Source organism: Biomphalaria glabrata, chromosome 12 (assembly GCF_947242115.1).
Source record: "Biomphalaria glabrata chromosome 12, xgBioGlab47.1, whole genome shotgun sequence".
NCBI lineage: Eukaryota > Metazoa > Mollusca > Gastropoda > Planorbidae > Biomphalaria > Biomphalaria glabrata.
This window is the reverse complement of record NC_074722.1, coordinates 4,581,147-4,601,883: the sequence shown is the minus strand read 5'-3', so window position 1 is coordinate 4,601,883 and position 20,737 is coordinate 4,581,147. Positions and strand designations below refer to the sequence as shown.

At 35.2% G+C, this 20,737-nt stretch overlaps 2 protein-coding genes across 7 annotated transcripts; one reads left to right on the top strand and one right to left on the bottom strand.

The window, feature by feature from the left end:
* Positions 1-2,493: 2,493 nt before the first annotated feature.
* On the bottom strand, positions 2,494-6,188 carry LOC129922042 (uncharacterized). 2 transcript variants are annotated; one of them, XM_056006093.1, is made up of 2 exons: positions 6,116-6,188; positions 2,494-5,185 (listed from the first exon to the last, which is right to left on the bottom strand). In XM_056006093.1, the coding sequence occupies exon 2, from the start codon at positions 4,830-4,832 to the stop codon at positions 2,940-2,942; it is 1,893 nt and encodes a 630-aa protein (XP_055862068.1). In that variant the 5' UTR covers positions 4,833-5,185; positions 6,116-6,188; the 3' UTR covers positions 2,494-2,939. The 2 variants fall into 2 exon arrangements, with proteins under 2 accessions (XP_055862068.1, XP_055862067.1); XM_056006092.1 differs by having other exon boundaries at positions 6,064-6,184.
* Positions 6,189-6,236: 48 nt separating this feature from the next.
* On the top strand, positions 6,237-18,360 carry LOC106068072 (cilia- and flagella-associated protein 119-like). Of its 5 annotated transcripts, none has more exons than XM_013227371.2 (12): positions 6,237-6,343; positions 8,258-8,359; positions 9,459-9,549; positions 11,587-11,716; positions 13,654-13,685; positions 14,096-14,161; positions 15,778-15,947; positions 16,264-16,334; positions 16,494-16,610; positions 17,263-17,320; positions 17,602-17,679; positions 18,015-18,360. In XM_013227371.2, exons 2-12 carry the CDS (start codon positions 8,284-8,286, stop codon positions 18,194-18,196), a joined length of 1,071 nt encoding a protein of 356 aa, XP_013082825.2. In that variant the 5' UTR covers positions 6,237-6,343; positions 8,258-8,283; the 3' UTR covers positions 18,197-18,360. The 5 variants fall into 5 exon arrangements, with proteins under 5 accessions (XP_013082825.2, XP_013082816.2, XP_055862071.1 ...); XM_013227362.2 differs by having other exon boundaries at positions 6,260-6,343; positions 8,255-8,359; XM_056006096.1 differs by lacking the exon at positions 6,237-6,343 and adding an exon at positions 7,572-7,591.
* The last annotated feature ends 2,377 nt before the right edge of the window (positions 18,361-20,737 follow it).

Genomic DNA, 20,737 nt, shown 5'->3' with positions numbered 1-20,737 from the left:
GTCTTGGGCTATCTCCCTCCCACATACTTTGGTCGATTCCCGTGGCTCTCATGTCTCGCTTGCAGACATCTCTGTAAGTTAGTCGGGGCGGCCCTTGCGTCTGGCTCCCTCTGCTAGCTCAGCGTACAGGATGTCTTTAGGGATTCTTCCATCTGGCATTCGAGTGACATGACCGAGCCAGCGTAGTCTTCTCTGTTGAAGGAGAGCATAGATGTTGTGCATGTTGGCTCGTTTCAAAACTTCTTGGTTGGTGACATGATCCCTCCAGGAGATGCACATTGTGCGTCGCAGGCAGCGTAGGTGGAAGCTATTTAATCTGTGTTTTTGACGCATGTAAGTTGCCCAGCTCTCACGGCCATAAAGAAGTGTGCTCAGAACACTTACACACGTTACTTTAAAAGAGATTATTATTACGTCCAAAGTATTTGTTTATTTGTTTTACATGTTTCGGATGTTCCTTCAGAGTTGAAGATAATTTACTTCCTAGTCAAAACCAGGCAGGGGGCAAGGTATGAACCCGGGACCATCGAGAAGTTCGAACGACAGTCCAGCTCGCATGTCGCACGACCAAACAGCATGAGTCAATCTAGTCAAGAATGTTAATCAGTGACTTAAACTAATTCAGGTAATCCTCTCCATTCTCTAATATAGCACTAGGGAAAAGGAAAATGTGTACATTTATCTTATAAGATATACATAATAATAATAAGGCTTGTTTTCGAGATTGAAGATTAATCTAAGTAATTGTAATTTATTATAAGTCGTTAGACTTTACAAGGATACACACACTAGAAGTGCTGCTATTAGCCTATAATATCCAGGGCTTTGGTTTCTGGGAAGCAGAGCGTGTCCGTACACCTACAAACTTCTTCTTCTTCCTCGTTCTCATTTTTATGTTTGAGCGTTCAGATGACTAGACCAATATATGAGATGAACTGCGCAGTGGTTTCCAAATCAGGGAGCTCTCCATATAGTTTTCTTTCTATTGGGGTCAGTGTCTTGTACGGACCTCATGGTAAAGAGAACAGTTTTGAAGGACATGGTCAGCATTCTCTGGTGACACTGCACATGGGCAGATTTCATTGGTTCCAATTCTGAGCTTCCGGTACATGTGTTGTCTCATTCTGCTGTGTCCTACAAACTAATACTGCTTCCTATTTTAAGGTCAAAGTTCATCCGATACCTTTGGAAATGTTTGGATATTACGTAACGGCTTAAAGAAGAGGAGGGTATACAACTTTGTTAGGATTTGTTTCTAGCGGAAAGGGAGGGGGTCTCTGAAAATTTGTTACAAAAAAATATTCAAATGACATAAAAAACATTTTTTTGATTGTCATTTTACCTATTGTGTTTATGTTTGTTATGTTATCACAGCGCCTTCAGCCTACATATGTTTGTTAACGCACTTTATAAATTTAAATTGTTATAAACAGATTCAGTGGTCCCTTGACTTTTGAAGGTCCACATTTCACTAACCACAGTGCTGTGAACGAATTTCGGTGTGTGTGTGTTTGTCGTGGAGTATGAGTGTCATCCTTAACGTTACGCCACTGTTCTGTCCAGGGGGTTGAAGGGGTTCAGCCTAGAAGGGGTAACGTCAGGAATGCAGAGTCACAGTTGAACGTCTAGGCCTGTTGGTGTTGTCTGTGAGATAGAAACTTAGTAATGAGCAAAGTGCTGCAGATTGAATTTGAATTCTAGATACAGCACTTTTGGTTATTTTCAAGCTTTTTTTCCACCTCTATAAACATATTAGATAAGCCCATCAATTTTAGGCCTAGAGGTAAAAAAGATGCATTTTCCAAATTGAATCTCCCTTTTAGCTTCCTAAGCCTCATTTATTTTGGTATTGTGTTCTCTAAAAAAGTTTTATTCACTGTAATTTTTCTTTTGATCCATTTTGAGTGTAGAGAAAAGACTGTGCTACTGAATGTAGTAGTCTATCTATACAAGCACTCGGGTGAAAAAAAAAGGAAATAGAGTTTAGATTTATCTTTTTAAAGTAGCATATGTTTAAAACAGAAAAGATGTAACACTTATACATAACATACAAAAGATGTAATACATGTACGTAACATTATGATAACATACAGAAGATGTAACACATGTACATAACATTATGATAACATACAGAAGATGTAACACATGTACATAACATACAAAAGATGTAACACATGTACATAACATTATGATAACATACAGAAGATGTAACACATGTACATAACATACAGAAGATGTAACACATGTACATAACATTATGATAACATACAGAAGATGTAACACATGTACATAACATACAGAAGATGTAACACATGTACATAACATTCAAAAGATGTAACACGTGTACATAACATACAAAAGATGTAACACATGTACATAACATACAGAAGATGTAACACATGTACATAACATACAAAAGATGTAACACATGTACATAACATACAAACGATGTAACACATGTACATAACATACAAAAGATGTAACACTTGTACATAACATACAAAACATGTAGCGCGTGTCTTTATTTATTGTGTGTATAGGTAAAAATGCAGTGCAGGTCTGGAATTACATTTCATAAGCTGCGGTTTCTAAAATTAATTGTAGAGTCAACTGTCAGATCAAATAGAATGACATTCTGATTCTCACCACTTTTGTGTGTGTGTACATTTTGTTTTTTAAATTTTGACTTTATATCACGAGTCTGTTACAATTCATTCTTTCATAAGAGTTTTTTTTGTCAAAACTCACGCTTCAACAGCATGCTAGTTTTTTTTTTTTACTTATATTGGTAAGTTTACAATATAATTTCAATATCGTAATTGATACGATAGTTAATAGAAATGGTTCATTTTTAAAATCAGTAGCGCAGCTATTGGTGAACCCATTGCTACAATTTCTGGGACTACAAAGCTTTCTTATAGCTCTTCGCCAAATCCTTGCTAGTTTTTTTGGAGTTCATTTACTTCTGTTTTCCCATCTACCCCGTGACACTGTGCAGGGCTGTCTGCTGGATCAACTGTTAGAGAAGAAACTTGCAAGTCCTGCTTGTCTCCCTTGGGCTCATCTAAAACTCCACTCAGAATAGGTTCAGGAAGAGAGAGACCCGCTTCCGGTGCGCATATCATGTCTCTTGCGCCGAAGTCTTTTTTGGTCTCCTTTGAGTTATCAGCGGCTGGGTCTGAATCTAGTTGGCGTGTTTCCCCTAGGGCTTCAGAATGCATGGGGAAAATGGTTTCCCTTTGAGCATTTGAAGGGGTCAACGTTCCGGACATCTTTCGAGCACTCCCAGACTGGTACAAGGAAAAATTGTGACAACTTTCAAAGGTATGGACGCAACAAGGGTACTCGGAGTACGCCCTCGGCTTTCCCAGGCGAAGGTGAGGGTTGCATCGAATGCGAGTGATGGGCGGACTGCGAATGATACTACAAGAAAACTTCAAAGTCCTGGGTACATGGTGAAGATGTCGACCTAGCGATTGGTAGATGTCTTGATCTCCAATCATGGTAAGAGACTTCATTTTCAAAGATTTATTTTTAACTCTTACAAAATCAATTTTGGCCACAGGCAACGTACTTTTTCCACAAGGGTTCCATGTCGATTTTAAGGCCAAAATGGTCTCATGAAATACAGTATCTGAGATAGAGTTACATACCCTGTACAGATTTGGTTTATGATCTCTTTGTTGGCGAGGGGAGGGTGTGCCTAGTATCGAAGAGTCGATTTCATCCTTCCCAAGAACGTCTGTCGGCATCAAATTAGAAGCTCCCGTCTCATCGTTGGGCGCGTTATTCAAACTTTGATTTTCCTCAGACTTTTTTACCTGTCTTGCGTAGTATTTTTTCAAGAACTCAAAATTTTGAGAATCTGACTTCTTTGATTTTAACTTTAGATTAGCAGGTCTTCCTGGTGAAGGGCACGCTCCCAGGTTCGGACTTTTTTCTAAGGCGCAAGTGCCTCCTTCTGCTGCGCCAATGTCTCCCTCCGCAGTTGTCCTTATGCTGGGCGCCTCTGTGATTGGTTTTTCGGCGCTCGGACTGAGGTCTGGCTGGTCTTGAAAAATTTTCACGCACATGTCGCTTAGGTATTCTTTAAAATCTTCAAGCGGCGCAGACGACAAGATGGCCTCAGTTGTATTGCTAACTCGAACGATTCCTTTACATTCATCCCGAGGGGACTCGAGGCTCTGTTGGGACACGCTTGCCTTCAATGTCGATGAAGCAGACGTTCTGTTTGGAGAGATACCGGAAATGAAACGAGAGCTCCGGCTGCTAGACCTGCGCTTTTGAGGTTTTTGCTGTTTGAACGATAAAGTGGGTGAGGGCTTCTCGGTGCCGGGTAGGATAACATCCAGCTTGCTAAGGTTGCTGTTGACTATCTTCACCATATCAATGTCTTTCTTGGCCGACTCTATAAGCTTCATGTCGTTGACTACCGATTCCAAAACGAGGCTCGTCTCATCGTGGCACCTCCTCCTGCACCGATTCCCGATGTTGGCGGCATACCGAACAGCATGAACTGGTGCTTTACGGTCATGCTCTGTTGGTCCGCGAGGCAGCATTGCATTGCGAGGTTTTCTTTCGGAGCATCGTGGAGAGATTTTGTGACGTCTTTGCGTTGTCTTTCTAATACGTTTTATCTGATCATCTTCAAAGACCACAAAACTGTAGCCGTGAGTTGTCGCGAACTGAATAGCAATGTCGTAAATGGGGTCGTATTCCTTTTCATCGCAGTTGGCTGGCTCTGATTTCCCGTTCAGTAAAACAGGTGTTTCACAAACATCATTTAGTGTTGGTTTTGACTTAATCACACTAGTCGCTTCAATATGTTCCATGTTACGCCGGATAAACTAAGGACAACTTTCAATACAATTCAAAATATTAAGTCGTTAAGGTCGAGTGTTTCACGTTGACAATTTCATCTTAACTCCCCTTGTGTTGTTTAATTTCGAATTTTTTAATTTCTTGTTTTACGTTATAGTTCCGGTAACTGAGAGGCGGCGGAAATGTAAGGCTATTTCTTAACAGCAAGATACTGTTCTTATAATTCAAATTAGGTTTGCGCAATCGTTAGCCTGAACTTTGACCTATTGCTCATTTATTCCTTTGTTCATTTCAGCGCTCACAATGTTCGTTGGGTCTGCGTATGTTGGTTAAGCAATCAAAGCTATTCTCTTGTGTAGCTCTTCTGAAAAAAAAAGAAAATTTATAACACAAGCCAGTCTATGACACAGACCTAATGTAGTATATATAGGTCTGTGTTTATAATTTAAAATATCAACAGTATTCAAAAAAGTAAAGGGCCCGGAACTCATGTTTAAAACAAAAATTTTAAGTGAGTTGCATATGATTCCCAGATGTCCGAAGAAAGGAGACCATGTCCTCCTTTTAGAAATCGTACCCTTCGTCCGGCAGGCATTAGCATACAGCAAAAATATCCGTCTTTCATTCTGGTGTTTACTTCAATAAAATTCAATTTGCTTTTATCTTTAGTAGGCCTACTAGTAGAATCATGTTCAAAACAAACCTGTTACTCAGAGCGTCTCAAAACCTTTTTCTTTTACAATACTTCGAAGTCACCTTAGTTGATACTTTATATAGATCTAGAACTTTAACAGCCTTTGAATAATTAATACATTGTAAGTCTAGTTTTTTGTTTTTTTTAATTAACTTTGTCTTGTCCTTTTTTTTTCTTTCCTGGGTGTTAGAATACTTTCTCCTTTTTGTCCTCCTTTGGGAGTAGGCCTACTGATATATATAGGCTTATATATATATATATATATATATATAAGAAACAAAGCTGCCTTGGTCAAGAGTCAGAGAAAAGATAAATAAAGCTTTCCTATCAGCTAGCCCTAAAACACTTTGCGTATACGGTATAGCCTAGTGATATATTTATAGATAGGTCTATCTTATCTTTTGATACATAGTCGCTCTTCACTGCTTTAAGTTTAACAAACCAAAGCCCACACGAAGCCCAGAAAGCTAGAAACTTAAAACAAAGATAAGGTCAAAGAACTAGAATCTAGATATAATACGCTGAAAGACCACCACAAACGCCATTACCAGACATTCTTAAAACCTGTCAGACCAATTGCCTAGATAAATTTTAGCTTACTTTTGTAGTGATGTTGTCTAGAACCTTTTGCCACTTCCTTTCTTTGTTTACAGAGAGTAATTGTGAAAACTTTAAAACCAGTTTAGAGATTAGTGAACAACTATTGATGACATCACACGCATGATAACGGAAGTGTAAGAAAGTACATTATCATTATGCATTAGAGGTGTTCACCAAAGGGGGTAGCATTTGTTTTTTGTGTTTTTAATACAATCTAGTTTTATAAAGGTAAACATAATCATAGACTAGCATAGACTATCTCTAGCTTATCTTCTTATCTTATATATTAAAGACGTTACTTTAAAAAAAAAAAAGAAGATCTAAGCTTAACTGACTCGCTTGTAAAGGTGCATTGCTTATTTTATGTGCTGGGACTAAAGTGGGAGTAGGCCCTACTTAGGCTACTACTAAGTACTACGACTAGGACCAGTTATTGAGTTAATAATTAATTCGATCAGATGTAGATTAAATTCGTTTTAAAAGAGCATTGAGATTACTTATTCCTTATGATAGGTAAATACTCCTTCTTCCATCCCTCTCTAGTGCTATTAGAGCATGGAATGGGTTGCCTGAGTCAGCCAGGAAAACTTGTGACTTGAAAGATTTTAATTATAATTAATTTATTAACATGCATGGCTAGATTGACGTAGCTAGGGACACGCGTGAGACGTAATCATCTTCTTTTTTTTGGGTGTTGAAATAACATCTGCATTCTATATGGTTAGATTACTAGAACTGGATCTAGTAGTGCCAAAAAACTGTAAAACCTATCATTACGATTAATAGGCTACATAGAACGGGTTGTCTGAGTCAGCCAGGAAAACCAACGACTTACTCTGGTTAAAGTTTAGTTAAAGTTACTAAATAATATTTAGATCTATGTTAACACATGCAGATCTATCCGTAAGTGTTGTAATTAATTTTAAAGGAACTTCGGTACCTTTTGCATTACATCTTAGATGAGATTTAAAGAATTTACACTTTTGAACAGGGGCGTAGCTAGGAATTTTCCATCATTTGGGGGCCTGGGGGGGTAGCCTGTTTGTGGACCCCTGCATTTTGCGTAAAACACTCATTTGAGGGCCCCTCAAATGGGGGTCCGGTGGATTTTAAATTCTCCCCACCCCTGCACCCACCCTAGTTACGCCACTGCTTTTGAACAATGTGAGTTTTGCTAAATAACTAAAAAAAAATCTAGATTAAATAGATTTTACAGTCTAAACTAAAGTCTAGTTTTTAAATAGTCTACTTCTAGAATTATTCTAGACCTAGTCTTTTAGGCTTGTGATTGATCTAGATTCTCATGATTCTATCTGATCTTGTTTTAACCAGACTGCCTCTCATTTCCACAAAATTATATTGCACCAGAGCGCACTGAACACGAAAGACGCGCTGTAAAAAAATAAAATTTGTAAAAAAAAATGTCATTCAGAACCGGTGTCAGTTACTTTTTAAACATGATTTAAGCAGCACATGGTAATAGAAAACACTTTGGCAGTATTTCTTTAGTAATTTACTTTGTACATTTTGAAAAATTCAGATTTTGAAAAGTGTAAATCAAAAACATTTGCTAGATCTAGAAAACCTCCACGGACAAAAAGAATGAAAAGTAAAGTAGAAATAAATAAATAGTACATAAAACATTGGACCATAATTTACAAATAGAAAAACAAAACCTAATAAAATACACTATATGCTAGGACAAACTTGTACAAGAGCTTCTTCTTCCCTTGTGCTATTTGAACATTGAGCCATGAAAACCAGCGACTTTGAAAATTGAAGTCACTGGGTTAAGTAATTTAAGTTGCATCACCAGATTGACACAGGGATACGCGTAGGGCGTACAATCTTATTATTGACTACTTTCAAGTAACGCCTGTTATTTATAAAATAAGATCTTTTATAATTTGACAGTCAAAGAATTTAGAATGTAAATAGAAAAAGAAAGAAAGGGACTTATGTTGTTCCACGTGATTTATGATTAATACCCCCCCCCCCCCAAAAAAAAAAAAAAAAAAACTAGAAACAAAAAACAAGAAACAAAAAACCAAATAAAAGATTGGTTGATTCTATTCTTAAGTTGTAATTTATTGATTATTATTATTATTATAATTTTTTTATTTTTTTTTTTGCATAAAGCAGTTTAAAGTTTGGCAGACGAGACGAGAATGCGGCCTAGTAAAAACAAGAAAAGGAAAAGTAAAACTGGAATCCGATACAGAAATGCAAATGCCAATAAACACGGTCAGTTTAGGAACAAAATATTTCGGTTTCCCATGTTGTGTGTGTGTGTGTGTTGATCTAGATTTATATTTTGCACGTACTGTTAGAAAAAAAAGAAGGTATTCCATTTCTTGAATTTGTTATCTACTAGTCTAGTTATGTAGACAACATCCACTAGACTGCAGCCCCAGGGAACTAGCTTTCTCAATGCACAATGATCCTATCTCTAGTCTGGACCAGTTGTGGAAGGGGGAGTGAAGAAGGGGGTATCTTGTGAATGTTTACATGATCGTTTTTTTAAAGCATAAAAAAAAAATCATCGGGGTCCTCAAGGGGACTAATTCAACTTATACCAGCATATCTGTTAAGTTTGATTTCTTTCCCTTATTTAAGATAACAAGCAAAATAATATTAACTAATTGGTTGTTTTTTTAATTCTTGTGTTTTCGGGTAAAAGAAATATGTGTTCCAAAGTTCAGCTTAACCCGAGATTGGGTCTGGGTGAAATAGCTTGACTACGTTCCAGTAGTTCTTGCTCTTGAATTGATGTGGTGACATGTACTTTTGGTCGCTTGACTACGATCCAGTAATTCTTGCTCTTGGATTGATGTAGTGACATGTACCTTTGGTCGCTTGACTACGTTCCAGTAGTTCTTGCTCTTGAATTGATGTAGTGACATGTACCTTTGGTCGCTTGACTACGTTCCAGTAGTTCTTGCTCTTGAATTGATGTAGTGACATGTACCTTTGGTCGCTTGACTACGTTCCAGTAGTTCTTGCTCTTGAATTGATGTAGTGACATGTACCTTTGGTCGCTTGACTACGTTCCAGTAGTTCTTGCTCTTGAATTGATTAATTGATGTAGTGACATGTACCTTTGGTCGCTTGGCTACGTTCCAGTAGTTCTTGCTCTTGGATTGATGTCGTAGGTTTAACAAATGGAATGATCAGAAATGCCATTGCTAATATGGGAACGAAGTATTCAGGTGGAAGGGCAAGCGTTCCAGTGTTTGGGGCTTCAAAGGTTCCTTTAAACATGTAGCACACGGGGGGGGGGGGCACTCCATAGATATATACATATCATCTACGTTATATTTCTAACCAACATTGTCTTATCTAGAGGAATCCTGGAACTCATCGACGGAAAGGTTCAGTCACCTTGGCTCCACTTCCTACTACCGGCCATCTTATCCAGTTTCAACTCCTCGACGGTGAGATTTGACTAACCTTCTTAGCTAAGGGGTATTTTAGTGATGGCCAGAGGTGTTCGATCGCACGAAAGGGAGGGCCTTGTGGAAGAAATATCAAATTGTTCCATTATTTCTTGTTTGACTTTTTAATCAACTTGCCTTTGATCTTCGCTCCTCGTACCACTTTTTGAACGCGTTCCATATGTTGCCCATGCCGGCCTTAGCAACGCCACATTCTATTGTCAATGACAGTCGAATGTTGATAGTAGAGTTCAAACCTCAGACCATGTAGTTTACAAACCGTAACTCAAATCTCTTGACCTGCAAAACAATAAATCGCTTTAGAAGTCGAGTCTTGGATAATATTGGCAGAAAGGGCAAAACTTTGCAACAGCCCAATACCTCACCCTTAAAAGGGTCATCCAAATGAATCCTGCTTAGCCCTTAAAGCATTCACTTACTAAAATATGACACTGCCTCTTTGACATTGTATGCCTAAAAAAAACACGATATTTTCCCTTTGCAACTTCTCGTGCGACTATAGGTGCTTGTTCTTGATGCACAACTGAGCTCATCATATGCGATACTCGACCCAGACCCCTCCATTAAGCTTACCTTCCATGTGGGTGTGAAAAAAAAAATTCCCCGTTTCAGACCTTGCGATATATAGGGCATGTGATGCAAAGGTCACTTGTTTCTATGGCCGAAGATTAACGAAAAATAATCTCATTCTACAGTCTAAAAGGCTACACATGATATTTACAAAATGAATTACCATTTTTAAGAAAAAAAAAAAATTGTATTACCTATTGGATAATTTATGAACTCTTGAGGTTGGTTTTCAGTGAGATTTATAGGTTCTGTTAGAAGTAAAGCAGAACTCTTGTTTCTGTGTCTTGTTTCTGTTTCTTTTGTCAGAAGAGCGTGCAACTATTAGATCTATTATATATTTTTTAAAAGTAATTACAAGTAATTACATAACCACCAAAGTTTAAAAATTAAAATGTAGACCTATGCCGTTTTCGACAGAGGCGTCTTCAACAATATTGACTCAATTTTTCAAAAAGACATTTTAAAACGTGATTCTTCTCGCTTTTCTTGCGTCAGAATAGCAGACAATTTTCCGACTGTTGTACATCGTTATGTAGACGACTTTTGTGTGACCAAAAAAATCAAGATCCTCGTCAAGACGATTTGCCTAACATAAAGATCTTACGTGCGCTATATGTAGCTCGAGTGGTCCTCCTTTAATAGTATTGGATGGCTGCCTGGTCGTGCGGTTTGCGCGCTGGACTGTCGTTCAGATTTATCGATGGTCCAGGGTTCAAACCCTGCCCGCTCCCATCCCCCCGTCGTCCTGCGGGAGGTTTGGACTAGGAAGTAATTATCTTCAACTCTGAAGGAACATCCGAAACATGTAAAACATTTTACAAACATTTTGCACTGTGCTGCCTCTGTCTGCGTTAAACTTTGACCTTTGACTTATTTTTTTTTTTACTAGAAAGAATAGGGCGCTTTGATTGCCAAAAAAAAAAAAAAATCCCACTTCAATATCGGCCCACCGCACCCTTCTTTATTTTAACCATCTTTGATATGTTCTCTTCTTACTACGAGAAGTTGTTGATGCCCGAAGAATTTCTGATGCCTAGAACACAGGAAAACTTTGCGGACGCCGCAGGGGGAGCTTACAGCGTTTCCCCAGACCCTCTATCTGGATGAAAAGGAGATCCGATTGCATCTCCAATACAATCTCAAGAAAGAGGATACAAGCATACAAACCGTTTAATGATAATTCATAAGAACGTGTGGTAGTATAATCAAAACTTGGTGTGAATATTAAGGCAAAATGAAACCGGAAAATTGTATGTCTTTAACTTTCTTTTCTTTGTCATAACATTCCACTCACTGTAGACCTATAGAAATCCTTTAGGTACCCGGCTGGCAAAGGGGAGCGCGAACAAAATTTTTGCCAGTTAGGGGTCGCCACCAGGAAAGTTTAGTTCCCTTGACTATGTTGTTGCGCGTGCTTTTTACTTCATTTAACTACATTACTTTCAGCTTTAGTATAGCCAGTGGGCAAAAGCAGTCTAATTTGTTTGATCAAAGTACGTTTGTAAGTACTCTACCGCCTTTGAAAACCTCAAATGATCCTCCTCTTCACCTTGCCTATCCGGAGAATGCCTTCGTTGTAAGTTTTTATCACAAAAAGTTTAAAAAATAGTTTTGGTTTGGAGGGATAAGTTATTGTTCCTATATGCATTAAAGTTATTAGAGTTCATCATAATAATATTAATAAGAAAATAATTTGAAAAAAAATATGCTAAATTGTGTGTCTAATGATTCAAAATATAGAATTTATATCTGGAAAATCTACACTATTCTACACTGCTTTATTTAATAATATAAATTGCGATTATACATTGTAATGTTTAAGACTCTACATCAAGGGGCATTACTACGGTATTGTGCTTACGAAGTTGCTAGGTTACATAACGCGAAGTCTTATTTCAAGTGCCCGTAAAAAGTCAAACGTAAATCAAAATGATCCCCACTGAAGGAACAAGCAGCCTAAGCTCGTTTTCAGAGCAGTTTCCCTTAGCTGTAAAGGTAGATCTATTTTATCAACCTGATGTCTTTTTAAAGCAAATTTAAAGGATAGATCTAGAATCTAGATATTATTCTAGAATCCTAGATTCTAGATCTAATGAAATCTAATGTTTAGAATATTTAGATCTATAATTATAATCTATTTAATCTATAGTCTAGACTCTATACTATAGCATAGCCTGGCATAGGTTAGGTATACTATAGCCAGTATAGGCTTATTTAAATTTATTACTAACTATTAGTTAGTATATATAAATAATATATATTTTTTTATATAAGTTTAATATAATGAACCCTTAGTACCTTAGGCTTATACTATAGCCTTAGGACTTATAATACTCAGTTACTGTCTCTTTCTAGAATCTAGTGAATCTAGGCTATGGTGGCCTAGGGGTAGGGACAGTTATTATAATCTACTACTAGTTACTAATCATTACTATTTAAAACTTAAGTACGGAAATAAATCTGAAGCGCTAAGCTATTGAGTATTACTATTAGTATTACTTAGGGCTAGGCTGAATCATGTTTATAATTCCTAATGGGCCTTACATATTTCAGTGGCTCACACACAATCTTAGACTTTTAGACTTAGTATTAGATCTAGAAGTGATGGATCTAGATTTAGGTTACATTTAATAGAAAAAATAAAACTTAGTACACAACTAATTAACGTTTTACCCTATCTAACTTAAAGGACAACTGCGATGATTTTGACAATTTTTGATATATAAATACAATATGTAGTTTTATTTACAGATAAGGAATATATTATTCTTTTCATTTTTTTCAATAATTACTTAGTAATTGATATTTTTATGTACTTTTTCTGTGAATCCAAAAGGTCATATTTTTACCGGGCTAGTGACATCAGAAATCCCTAAACGTATATCTGACAAGGTTGTTAACATCAGTCGGATTAGCAGCCTATTTACTTTTTGGGCTGGGAGGGTTGTGGATGAAAATGGTTGTTTTTTTTTCAACTTGATCCGAGATAAAGTGTCAGAGAAATAACATGTACAAACTTTTTACCTGACAGACAGATGGACAGAGTGAGTTGATAGAAGCTTTGTAAAAACCATTGGAGTTTCCCCATAATCTGAAATTCATACTAACTATAAAAATGTTATAAATAATTACACTATGCAAATTTGAAATAGATCTAGTCTGATCTAGAATCAGTTAGCTAGATGTAGATTCTAGATCTATTTGTTAACTTATATTTTAAATAATAATTAATCATGCTTGAGTATCTGTATTTATTTACATAATGAAATAATGTGCTTGTAAATTATTTAAAGTAGAAGTAAAATTTTCAGCTTGAAATAATAGTCTCAATTTAATAAAGCTTAATTTTTTTTATTTGTAAAAATAAAAAAAAAACAATCTTAATTATACATGTATCAACCTTTACAAGTTAATGATTATTACTGGGCCATCAATAAATTGTAATATACGCTTTTTGTTGTTTGTAATTACTATCAATGAATTGTAATTTCTACTTGTTGTTTTTAATTACAGCCCAAAAGACACAAGGCAAAGATTCTTGTGTGGTAAGCTTTTTTTTTCAATTAATATATGCAGTTTGGGAGTTGGTAAATGGTGGGGGGCCATACATAACAGAAGCAGAAAGAAGGGTGAAAATGCAACGGCGCCTGGTGATTACATATGCCCAACATGCGACAGCTGCTGTGTATCAAGAATTGGCCTCTTTAGTCACACACAAAAGGTGCAAAGGGAAAAGATTATCTCTTGAGGCGTAAAATGCCACAGAAATGGAGAGATGGGGGTAACACAGGAAGGGATATCTGGGTGAATTTGACCATAGTTGCTTTTTAAAAACATTTATAAAAAAATAATAATACTGTGCATGATTAAACAGGACTAAAAATAATTTCTATTCATATTAGACATTTTTTTTGTCTACACTTAGAAATTTAAGGTCTAAAGTTTGAAATTTCAGGTCTGACTTGACAGTGGATGCTATTGACAGACTTAATGAGTCTCTCAACCCAGAATATATCAAGAAGTAAGCCAGTTTTTTTATGATAAAAAATTATAACATTATAAAATCAAAAAAGGTAGCTTTTTTTTTTTTTAATTACAAAGCTTATATCAATCTTACTCTATCTGTCTGTCTGTCTGGTAAAAAGTGTGTACAAATTATTTCTTCCACACTCATTCTTGGATCAAGTTGAAACTTTGCACAATTATTCATTGGCATAGACAAGACATAGTCAGTGAAAAAAAACAAAGTAACCAATTAGTGAATTAATGACTGATAATTAATTTGTTTTAGTCCCCTTAAAGAATTGGTTAACGCTATTTCTCCCTCATGCTTCTCTGATCGAGTTGATACTTTTAACATTTAGTGTACCTAATAAACCATGAATCAATAAAACAAATACCTGATTAGTCAATTAATTATTGGTAATTATTTTGTTTGATATTGAGAAAGGGAAATAAATTGAACATTATTGATAAAGTTTTAAGGATGGAGTTCTTCCCCTTTAGATAAGCTTTGCTTTTTTTTTAAATTTTTTTTTTATTTTTTATATTTCACTGTTTTTATGTCAAAACAAAAGTAAGCAGCTATAGAAAGTTTATATCATTATTTGTTTTTTTTCTTATCACTAAAAGGTTACTATTTAATGTAAAAAAAAATCATGGCTGTCTGGTCATGTGGTATAGGATCTTGATTGTCAACTTGTCATCTCTATGGTCTTGGTTTTGAACCCAATCCACTACCAGGGGTAGGATAGAGTGATCTTCATTTCAGAAGAAATGACCAAAAGCAAACAAATATCTTAGCAGCAACAAAGTTCTCCCATCTCTTAGACCTGGTTTCTCTAACTCAAGGTCCAAGTTCAACTGTTTTATTTACAATCTTTTTATTTTCTTTCATCACCTATGATAAAGCCCAGAAGGGAATCAGCACCATAGGCTGATTACCCCAGGAATGGTCCTGGATCTCTTCACCTCAAATCCTGTCTGAAGGTTCCATAATGGATGTTCCATTATTAGGATTAAGTTCCCCTCTCAGATCCCTCTATATGGCAGATGATGTAAAGGTCATCTGTTTCTGTGGCCCATGGTTAATGATGGTGTCATGTGACCAGAATAACGATCAACCACCTTTACTTTTCCCCAACTAATGTCAGTTACCCATTAGAGCTGGGTGGACTCAGAGGTTCCCTTAAGATACTGAAATAAAAAAATACCATTCTTCACCGGGATTTGAACCCAGGATCCCCCGGTTCTGAAGCCAAGCGCTTTACTACTCAGCCACCATGTTCTCTAGGACAAGGATTGGGTAATGCCATATACATTGTGCACAGCCTAAGGTCCTGGGCCCACTTGCTATCATCACCAGCTCGTCTTGGTCACTTTCTTTTTCTGACTACCTCATGGATTTTTGAAAAGTATTTTTTTCCTAAGATCTTCACCAGTGTATAGCTGGACTTCAGCATTCATTAGGCTTTTAGATTACATTATTCAAAATACATTCAAAATACATACAAAAGTACATTCTGTACTGGTACTTGTCTTGCATTGAGACATACCGGTACAATAACTGTTTCAAATTCTTTCTGAAAAATTGCTGTAAAAATATACTTTTTCATTTTTGTTTATTTCTTATTGTAGTGTATTGGCTGACATTTTCTATTTGGACAACTGGAAGGAGAATTCTAAAGCTGCCATAGTATTGGACCTATATTACCACACTTTACAGTTCGCCAGGGACAAAAATTTTTCTAAAGAAAAAACATCCACATTTTTTTCAATTATCAAAGAAATATTTCAAGTTTGCATAGGTTAGTATGCATTTTTATAATATTAAATTTTTTATATTCATCATTATTATAATGCTTCAGTTTACAAAAGTCAAAGAAAAACTTGTTTTTTTTTAAAAGTTTACTGCCATTAAATAAATATATAGTTAAAAAAGGAAATTCCTACATGCTAATTTTATAGAATTAAAATTTAGATATTAAAAGAGTTTCGTATTATTATATTTTCAAAGTGTTAAACTTGCCTAAAAAAATTAAATGTTTCAAATACTACAAGATTTATCATTTTAATTACAATATTTATTTTGTTAAACTACATTGAGTTGTTGTTTTTTTCCAGAGACACCGTTTGGAAACTTAGATCACACATTTCTCTACTTTAAAGATTTGCTTCATTGTCATTCAGTGAATGTAAGCAAGTCGCTGAAACAAAATTTGACATTTATAACTTCTAATTTATATAACTTTATAACTTTTCATTTCTTATTCAAGTTTGGAATGAGATCCTGTAAACTAAGTACAAAGTAGTTGATAAGTAAAGGGATAAGAAAAACTTTTTTTTTCTAACAGCATCCACCCTACAGTATTGAGCTGTTCACACCGTCAGAAGTGAGGAAAATATCAGAATACACTGTGAACACATTCTTCAGGCATTTCAAAATGTACAAATATGCATTCACGGCACAGGTAAAGTTTGTTGAAATTGTTGCAGCAACCTTTTATAATTTTTTAACGCATATTATATTTTAGCCTTTTATTATGAAGCCAAAATTATTTCAATTAGCAATGTTCATTTTATGGCACTGTTTAGTACACTCAACCTGGTTATAAGAAGTTTTGGTTACTTTATGATATATTGTAATGACAGATTTCTGTTTGGTCAATTTGAATATTAACTTATTTTTAATATCTGTAGCAGGGGTTCAATTAGCAATGTTCATTTTATGTCACTGTTTAGTACACTCAACCTGGTTATAAGAAGTTTTGGTTACTTTATGATATATTGTAATGACAGATTTCTGTTTGGTAAATTTGAACATTTACTTATTTTGAATATCTGTAGCAGGGCTTCCCAACCTGTGGGTCACGACCTTCTTGGGGGTCAAATGATGATTTGCCAGGGATCGCCTAAGACTATTGAAAATATGGGTTGTGGCACTTCTCTATATAAGCTATGCTTTTTTTTTTTAAATAGTCACAAGAGTAATGTAATTTTTTAAATCAACTATGCAAGCAGTTTTTTTCAATAAAAATACACCATTTTTACAACTATTCACTATTAATAGTAAAAAATACAATGATTTGTAAAAGTTAAACGCTAATAATAAATACTCTTCAGATTCGCTTAGACATCAATTTAAGTTATGAAGGAATGCCAACCCCTTCACAGTCTGAAGGTAATCATTGTTTATTGACAAATGAAATGTAGACATCAATAAAAAAATTTTTAGGTTTAATTTTTTTTTGACCATTTAAATTATGCATGAGTACATTAAGAATAGCTTATTTCAGCACTGAGTTGAATTAAAAAGTCAATGAAAACTAAGTGGCCTGAATAGTACCTATTTGCCATAAATCATATCAAAACAATAAGTTATAAAACAATATGACAAGTATAGTTAGTACTATGCCTCATACTTTACATTGACACAGTCTATTGCCTCTGATGTTATTACAGAGGATACAATAGAAATCAAATCGCCATTCCCAGAAACAGAGGAACCCAGTGAATTAGAAAAAGAAGTACAAGATGAAGGTGAGAAAGAAGGTGGTGTTATCAAACATTATGTTTCTTCTAACAAAATAAATATTTATCATCCATTCCGTAGATCTGTAGGCAGCCTTTAATAAGAACTATTTACATATGTGACAATTTAAATATAGAAACAAATGATTAATAAAACCTATACTTAGTTGAATTCAGAACAAACTTATTACAATATTGCAATACTGTTTGCACACAAAAAACAATTATATCTTTAAAAAGGTTTCAAAACATGATACACCAAGTTTACAGAATAAATCTATAGACATGAAAATATTCTGCCAAAGTACCAGAGGCTTTAATTGGCTGTATTATTTTCGTTTAAGATGTAGCAAAAGCAAAAGAGGACTTACGAAACCTGGTGATGAGCATTCTGACAGAAGAGGCTAAAAAAATTGAGGGCAAAGTTGAAGATCAAGTGCATGCAGCAGTGGAAGTTTTGAATTCTAAAATCGACCCGTATATAAACGCACCAGGAAAGCAAGAAGGAAAGGGAAAGAAAAAGTAAAAGAAAGAATACTGGCCTATATATATGTATATTTCAAGGAAAAATGTGTCCACAGTCATGGACATAGTGCTACTTGTGAATTAGCATAAATAAAAATAATTATTTATACTGAATCGCCCCAATTAGTTATTAACTTAATTGAGACTAATAAAACTTTTGAAAGACTTGTTTGTGATTTTCAGTTTTTCAATAGAAGATACACCTTGGAACTTTGAAGGATCTTGTTTATTTTTTTCTGAGTAGGTCACAAAAAATGGTGCGATTTTGATCATGTGACCTTGAAAAAAAAAAAAGTGAATACATGTATAGCAAAATTTCCAGCAAAATAAAAAAACAAAAAACACCTTTGAAATCTTATTTGGTTTTATTTTCAGGTTCTTAACTTTTAATATCCTTCCAAAACTTTTTAATTCAAGCAACAAATTTCTTTTCCTTGATAAGAAACATAAATAAACATAAAATAGTTCTTTGTTTAGACCATTTAAATCCCATATTTTTCTCTAAGTAGTCTCTAAAGAGCATTTTCATTAAAATGGAAAGATCTATATCTTCCTTAAAAGTGTAAATGTGTTAAAATTCAAGAAAAGAAAAAAAAAAGAAATAATAGTGCAAAATTTCAATTTTACAAGATTGGATGTGGGAAAAATAATATTTACAAACTTTTTACCAGACTGACAGAGAGAGTGAGCTGATATAAGCTTTGTGAAAACAAATATTTCTAAGCTTATTAGGTTTTAATAAGATGCCAATATCTCTAAAAATATAAAAAAGCATCATAGTGATGCCAATTGTGTACGTCTTGGTTATCTGTGCCATATTATATCACTTTATTTATTAAACTACATATACAAAAATATAGAAAGAGATTTCTGTTAATTTTAAGATAAATACAATCTCAAGAACATTTCTGAGTACATAAGTTTTTAAATTAATTTTCATTCTTAGTTCATTTTTTAAGAACATCAAAATGTAACATTCGTCTGAGCACTTTAAGTACTTTCAAGAAGTGGCACACCAAGCAATCACTTATGCTTTTCCCAAAACTAATATCATGGACTTAGATCAAGCAGAAACTTTACTTCTCCCAAGACTATAACCATTTCAATGAGCAAAGCTCAAGATGTCAAGGACCATATAGTTTTAGAAGGGTAGCGCTTAAGGACAGCTAGGATTAAGGCCTGCTTAAGGACAGCTAGGATTAAGGCCTGCTAGGATTATCAACACTGAAGAAAATGGAACTCATTCATATAAATGAAGATCAATTTATTGCCAAAGTGGAAGCCACAGGAAACAAATATCAAAACCTTGAGGCACTCTGTTACTTGGGCGTGGCTACATTGAAGATAGATAGGAAGTCCCCAAAGTTTGCATCAGTGAGTTTGGACCTCAGCTTTCATCTGTTGAATTTACCACATTTATGGAAGCATGGGGTGTTCATCATTTAAAATCCTCACCAGGACATCATCAGTAAAACGACAAGGCATAGGCAGCAGTGAAAAGATTAAATCCAAAGAAAGTGAACCAGATGCCTATGTAGCCCTATTAGAGTTCAGAAACACACCCAGGCAAGATACCAACTTAAGTACGGCTCAGATTTTATTCGGAAGGACAACAAGAACGCTATTGCCAAGAAAAGAGCATCCTGCAAGAGTTTCTCAACAAGAAGCCACAGCCAAACGAGAGAAGCCTCAGCAATGTGTGAGAAGACACTATGACAAAACCGCTTGAGATATGAACCCCCTAAACATTAAACAGATAGTATTCTACCAATCACCTCATGATCCAACCTGGAGACAATGTAGAGTATGTAAACAAGTTAATGAACTTGCTTACATCATACAAGGTAACAAAGGAACAGAAGACACATATGAACAGACACCTCTAACAACAAAGACATTTCTCCAGACAAAGTGAGTGTGTTGACATTTTCCCAGACGGAGAATGAGTGTAATAACGGTCCATTAAGCACACAAGACACTCATCAGTACTCTCTGCGACCTAGATCTACTCTCTAGAAACCTTCAAGATATGGGGACTATGCTTAAGAAGAAATGCATCATATATTTACTATGATGTAAATAGTTTTGTTGATTTGTTTGTATTCTTAATTTTTTTTTCCCTATTTTTTTTTTTAGGGAGGAGAAGGGATGATGGAGTTATACCCCTTTCAGTAACTCAAATAACATTGAATTTTACCCCCCTTTTTAGGTATATTGTATATAGTAGGAAGAGTTATGCCCATTCATAGGGGACACTATTCTGAGTCAAGATGGATGATTAAAGAAGCTAGTCATTTGTTTATATTATGAATTGAGTTGTCATTTATTTCAAGTATCTAGACCAGTTGGGAAAGGAAAAAATACAATTTATAACTTGTTCAGATAGTTCATTGCTAAAGAGAAATGTCTAAAAGAGGCTGGTTTAGTTGTGGAATAAACTTTTCAAGAGATACAAATCATTTTTCACTCCCCTAGCTAAACACTCATTATCTTACCATTACACACTCATACTTTCTCTAGCATTAAAGCTGGCATCCTCTTG